Raw genomic sequence first — 6,112 nt, 5'->3', positions numbered from 1 at the left:
TATGTATGTATGTATGTATGTATGTATGTATGTATGTATTGTGAGTATACTGTAGCTATCTTCAGACACACCAGAAGGGGGCATCAGATCTCATCACAGATGGTTGTGAGCCACCATGTGTTTGCTGGGAATTGAACTCAGGTCCTCTGGAAGAGCAGTCATTGCCCTTAACTGCTGAACTATCTCTCCAGCCCTGCATTTTCAGATTAACAGGAAGTTTTCAGACTTGTTTTTGACATCTCTCTGAATGTTTACACATCCTTCCATGTAGCCTTAGCCTCTGGCAGCCTTAAACTGGTCTTTGAGAACTAGAGAATCAAGTCTTTCTTTCTTTATGACTTAGTTTCTAGATCTTTGAGGATTCTTTTTTTCCTTTTTTTTTTTTTTGTTTTGTTTTGTTTTGTTTTGGCTTTTTGAGACAGGGTTTCTCTGTGTAGTCCTGAGTCCTGATTGTCCTGGAACTTGCTCCAGGACCTTTTTAGGTGTGCTGGCCCTGAACTCACAGAGATCAGCCCAGCCTCTGCCTCCCTAGTGCTGGGATTAAACAAATGCACCGTCATGCCCAGCTGGGAATTATTTCGAGTCAGTACTAGTATGTGGCTAGAGGAGTATATGAAATTGAAAGTCAGGAGGTCTTCCATTGAGTCAGTGACTTTGGACAAATCTTCCTTTCCGGGCTTTGTGTTCAGTCAGGAGAACGATTCTGTGATTCTCTTTTAGGTGTCCTGCCTTTTTGAAATGTGTTTTATGTTATGTTTTTTCCTTCCTCTTAGGCAGATGTTTGGAGCATGGGCATCCTCCTGTATGTGCTTATGTGTGGATTTCTGCCATTTGATGATGATAATGTCATGGCTTTGTACAAGAAGATAATGGTGAGTATTATGGGTGCAGAATTTCAGAAGAAATTAAAGCTGTTTGTGCTGCTTTTATTATGTGTTTGCATGTATAAAAGTACCAAGAGGCAAATATGTTCCAGGCTGTTAGAAGATAAGACTATAGCTATTGTTTGGCCATGGTTAAGGGGAAAGTAGCTGGAGCCTGCTTTTTCTTGATCTGAATATTGGTCACACTTTTTGTATTCAGTTTTTTTTTTTTTTTATTTATTTTTTTAGTTTTTTTCAAGACAGGGTTTCTCTGTGTAGTCCTGGCTGTCCTGGAACTCACTCTGTAGGCCAGGCTGGCCTCGAACTCAGAAATCCGCCTGCCTCTGCCTCCCAAGTGCTGGGATTAAAGGCGTGCGCCACCACCGCCCGGCTATTCAGTTTTTGAAAACTTACCAAGGTACACATTTTTTCTCTCTCTCTCTCTCTCTCTCTGTCTGATATATGTCATATCATATATGATATCACTTTCAACTTATAGCTTGTTAAACTTTTTGAGTAAATACTAAATGTATTATATCTCATATCTCATATATGATATCATATGTGTCATAATATATGTCATATAATATATATCATACTCAGTAAAAAGGTTAAGGCCAGCCTGGGCTTCATGAGACCTTGTTTTCAGAAACAGGGAACTTTTTGTTGGTATTGTTTTTGAGACCTGGCTGTCCTCAGACCTTTTGTGAAGCCCAAGAGTGTCAAAGAGATCACAGCTGGCAGAACCAAGCAGAGCTGCAGCCAGGTATGGAGGATGTTCAGGGTCTGTGTCTGCGTGCGCATAGTGCTGGAAGCGGGTGCTCAAAGCACTTGCTTTCCTATTGTTTTCCAAGTGTTCCTGGCCAGTGGCTTGAGGGAGCTGGAATCTTACTGTGTTGAGATTACTCAGTTTTTTCTCCAGGAACCCCAAAGCCATTGTGGAAAGAACAGCTCAGTGGGTCATCAAAATCACCAGCCTTGGTGCCAGGCTGCATGTTGAGGCAGATAGCTCATGTGCACACCTCATTTGCATTTAATAAAAGAACAAGGTAGCAGGAAAGATACACTGAACAGTACAGAGTCACCTGAGTGTTTGCATATTCAGTTTTAAGTTGTTATCTAAGCCACGCAGACAAGACTTGATAAGATAAGGGAGCGTTCATAGACCGCTGAAGCTGAGCTCTGTTAGGTCCATGCTGTTCTTGATTTAGGACTTTCCCATGAGGAGCGCTGTGCTTTTGCCTGTCTAGACCTTAAACTACTATACTGTTTCCTTTCCTGCAAATTCACACTCATGACAGATGTGTCATTGATATATTATTAATATTGTTTAATTAGTATATTTATTTGAGTGCACTAGTGGATCTTGAATAAATCTTTTGGGAGCTGGAACTTACGTTAAAATAATATGAAAGTGTTCTGCCTTGATAGTAAAATCCAAGGTTTTATTTTTGGGCAAATCGAGTGCCTTTGCGATTGCATGAATGGTAGAACATGTCTAATTCTTGTTTGTGAGAGGTTTGCCCTTCCTAATTAATATTATTTACTAATACTGTGTATTTTTTGTTTCTCCTACTTTGAATTTTATTTTTTAGTTTTTCATGTATTTGCAAGTTGAAAATTGATTCAAATTAGGATTTTTATGCATTATTGTGGAATTTAATTTCACACATTATAGATTTTGAAATTTATTGTAATCTTGGCTCAGAACTATTGTTCCGAGTCGCAGTGTAATACAGTCTGCTGGTTGAATCTAATTAAGGTGTCGTATCACTTGCATACAGTATGTAACTTCCTAGAATGTTCTAAATATTCTCGCTTGGGACTAGTACAACCTTCACTTCTTGGCTTGACTGAAAACCTCAGCAATATTTGACACACTGTGTAACTTATTTAAGAGGCAGCCTTCGTTTATCTTTTGCATTTGTTGGCTATTTTAACAAAACCCCAAAATTAATTTTCAGCATGATCACTTAGAGATTGTGAATTAATCTTATTAAAGTCACCTATTCATTTGCTATCACTGTATTTGAAGACAAGCATGACCATACTTCAGTTCTGGTACACAAATACTAGGGTAGTCTATGTAATTTAGAAGTCAAAGTTGGATAGTCTGAAGGCAAAAATGCTTACCAATTGTTACTTTCAAATTTAAAGGAAATGTAAAGTTGTTTCTTTAGGAGATTCCATTTTTATAACTTTGTAGAACTGACTGTGGTGCTGTCACTGTGTGTTGGAGAGACTACCTGCCTTTCTTAGCACCGTGTGAAAAATGCACAATTCAAGGCTGCTAGAATTCCCAGGATTACGCTTAGCCCAGAGATCTTCCTCTCCTTCCACTTGACTTCACCCACTATTGCTCTTGCTTTCATTTGCAAGGTATCACCCTTTAAATAAAGAAGCAGGACTAAGGGACACAGCCTTGGCCGGCACAGGGGCCTTCTGTGGAGATGCCCTTCCTGGCAGCACCGTTCCCTGAGGTCGTCTCTGTTTAGTCTTTGGATGTATATCTTACAATTTAAATCACCCCTCTGTGTACTTGTGGGCTTCCTTGGGCTGATGTATAAACATTGCAGAAGGTGCTGCATCTCCCTTTGATCCTTTTCTAGCCTTCAAAAAGTGTTTTGTGCTGTAACAGTTTTCTCAACCGTGGCTCTGTTCTTGCTATTTGGAACTAGCTCATTCTTTGCTGTAGGTGGTGAAGCGCCGAGCACAGGGGTGTACAGAGCATTATGACCTGTGCTTACTAGAGGCCAGGAGTATCCCCTGTCCTGAACACTCCAGCAGAGCACAGGCTTCTGCTGAAAGTTTCTCGTGCTGGGTGTAGTGGCACAGATACTGTAGAGTATTCCTACCTTTAGCTAGGAGTTTGGTTTCCTTTTTCTTTCTTCCTTTTTTTCCCCCTTTTGAGTGTTAGTTTAAGGGCATAATATTTCTTTTACTTTGGTAGTTGAGTCTATATTTGAGTACCAGAAAAGCTGGGAGCCTGGAACCAGACTCTTCCTTGCAAAGAGAGGCTGGTGGGAGAGTGGCACCTGAGAAGCTGAAACCTGCCGGAAGCTGTGGGAGTTGCTTAGTGCTTGTGGAATAAAAGACTTGACACGATTGAGATCTGCTCTCTCACAGTTGAAGGTGGGCACAGTTCAGTGTAGAGGGGGTCAGGGAGTAAGCAGAAGCCTCCAGCAGTCAGCATGGGGGATCTCCCAGAACACAGAGTCTGTACAGTGAAAGGCCTGGCAGAGGAGCAAGGTCTGCTCAGGGACTCAGGTAGGCTATGACCATCCGATAAGCAGGTAGGCGGGTCCATTTCTTCTCTCTGTGGGACCTTGGGAAGAGCAAGCTGAAATTTATGAGAGGCAGGCAGATGGACAGTTTGCTGCCTGTGTCCTTGAAGGAGTGCTGGGGTAGCAGATGCAGCACCACATAAAGGTTTTCTCAGTGTGGGTCTGGGGTTGAATTCGGGTTGCCCAGCATGTGTGGCTAGTGCCTTCATCTACTGAGGCATCTCACCCACTGCTGTTTGGGTTTTGAGACTGATCTCGTGTAGTCTAGGCTGACCTAGGACCTGCTGTGTAGTGTAGGCTAACCTTGAACTGCTTTCCTGGCTCAAGGAGTGCCACTCCTGGTTTACACCGAGCTGGGCACTGGACCCAGCCTTGTGCATGTTAGGCAGCAACTCCACCATGGAGCCACAGCTCCATATCGAAGTTCCTCTTCTATTAGTTGAACATAATTTCATGCTTATTGGCCACTTAAAATGTTTTATCAGTATTTCAGTATTCTTTACCTGTTTTTTTTTTTAAAGAATATATGCTTTTTGTCTAATTCCTCCCTTTAGTTAAAAAAAAAAAAGAATTGAGCACCTTATACACACTAGGACCAGACACTGTTCTAGGTCAACAGAATGGAATAAATATAAATTGATAGTGGTAATGGGATATAGCTAAGGGCTGTAAAGCAAACAGGAAATACTGATGTGGGATGCTGTGGTAAATATGGGAAGAGCAGGGCAGGCCAGTCGTCACCGGCATTTAGGTGGAGATCTGAGGAGACTGATGTGTACACTCTCCTGGTACCCAGCATAGGCACGACAGACAGGGAACTGAGTGCTGAGGCCTGAGGTAGGCTGCTTTCACTAGTGACTGTAGTTTGGAGAGAGAGAGAGAGAGAGAGAGAGAGAGAGAGAGAGAGAGAATAGATGAGTTTGAGAGGTAGCAGGAAGTGAGATGGACAAGAGGAAACAGACCACCCTTCGCCAGATGGGGGGCCACTACTTGCAGGAGGCTTGGAGTAGTGGGATGCCATGACTTGTTCCACTATTTGAAAAGAATGTAAGAGGTAGTGAGTGAAGACTAGACTCTAGGCCACAGGGATGCAGTCTGGATGACCAGTTAGCAGCCTCTTGCAGTGTGCCACAAGAGGCATTCATGGCACAGATGAGGATGCTGGGGATGTTGTGAGCACAGCCAGGATGCTGATGAGTTGCATGTGGATTGAAAGGAAGAGTAGTTAGGAGTTGACAGTTGGCAATGCTTCCACTACTCCCTGGGGGTGAAGGGCGGGGTGGGAGGTTGTGAGAGGGGCTGCGGTGCTGGTACCCCAGTGACTCGCAGCCCTTTTTGTGTGATTAAGTGTATGTAGTATTCTTTCATTTAGGCAGGAAAGGTTTTTCCCTGATGGCTGCTAATCTTGTTAGTGTTTTGCTGTTCAGAAATGTAATGTGTTTATTTTGTGGTGATAGTCTTACAGTTTTTGGTTTTGCAGTCATGTCTGGAAAAATTCTAAAAGCAATTTCCCTTGCTTTCTCCCCCTTTTTTTTTTTTTTAAAGTATTTTTAGGATTTTGTATTTGCATTTAATTTGGGTGAAGTTAGTTTTCATGCATGCTATGAATTAACACATTCAACTTTATTTAGGTTTTCTCAAATAATTATCTTGTTATTCTAGCATCAATACAAAATCTGATTTCTGCTCTAAGAAATTATTGTATCATTTCCCCAGAGATGGGAAAGAGTATGTTTGTGGTAGGTTCCATCAAAAGGTATCCTGGCCCGAGTTAAGGTTTAACAACCTCCTGGCTTTGTCTTTGGTTGATGATACAGTGACCAGTTATTCATCAACTATACTGATGATAAATGTTAACCAGGTTGTGAGCATCTCTTGCCTTAGTGTCTTCCATTCCCTTAAAAATACCTGCCTCAGAAAATGCTTTTAGATGGCTCAGTGGGTGAAAGCAGGCGGCCCACAGAC

The 6,112-nt window shown here is 42.1% G+C and overlaps 1 protein-coding gene across 1 annotated transcript in view; it reads left to right on the top strand.

Annotated features, from left to right (window-relative positions):
• Melk (maternal embryonic leucine zipper kinase) overlaps window positions 1–6,112 on the top strand; it is a 61,511-nt gene that overhangs the window by 19,760 nt on the left and 35,639 nt on the right. The window contains exon 8 of the mRNA XM_028770269.1: window positions 774–872. Coding sequence (XP_028626102.1) covers window positions 774–872 — 99 coding nt within the window. The remainder of the gene's footprint in view (window positions 1–773; window positions 873–6,112) is intronic.

This window comes from Grammomys surdaster, unplaced genomic scaffold (assembly GCF_004785775.1).
Source record: "Grammomys surdaster isolate TR1022 unplaced genomic scaffold, NIH_TR_1.0 199, whole genome shotgun sequence".
Taxonomy (NCBI): Eukaryota; Metazoa; Chordata; class Mammalia; order Rodentia; family Muridae; genus Grammomys; species Grammomys surdaster.
The sequence above is the reverse complement of the archived record's forward strand: the minus strand, read 5'-3'. Positions and strand labels throughout refer to the sequence as shown.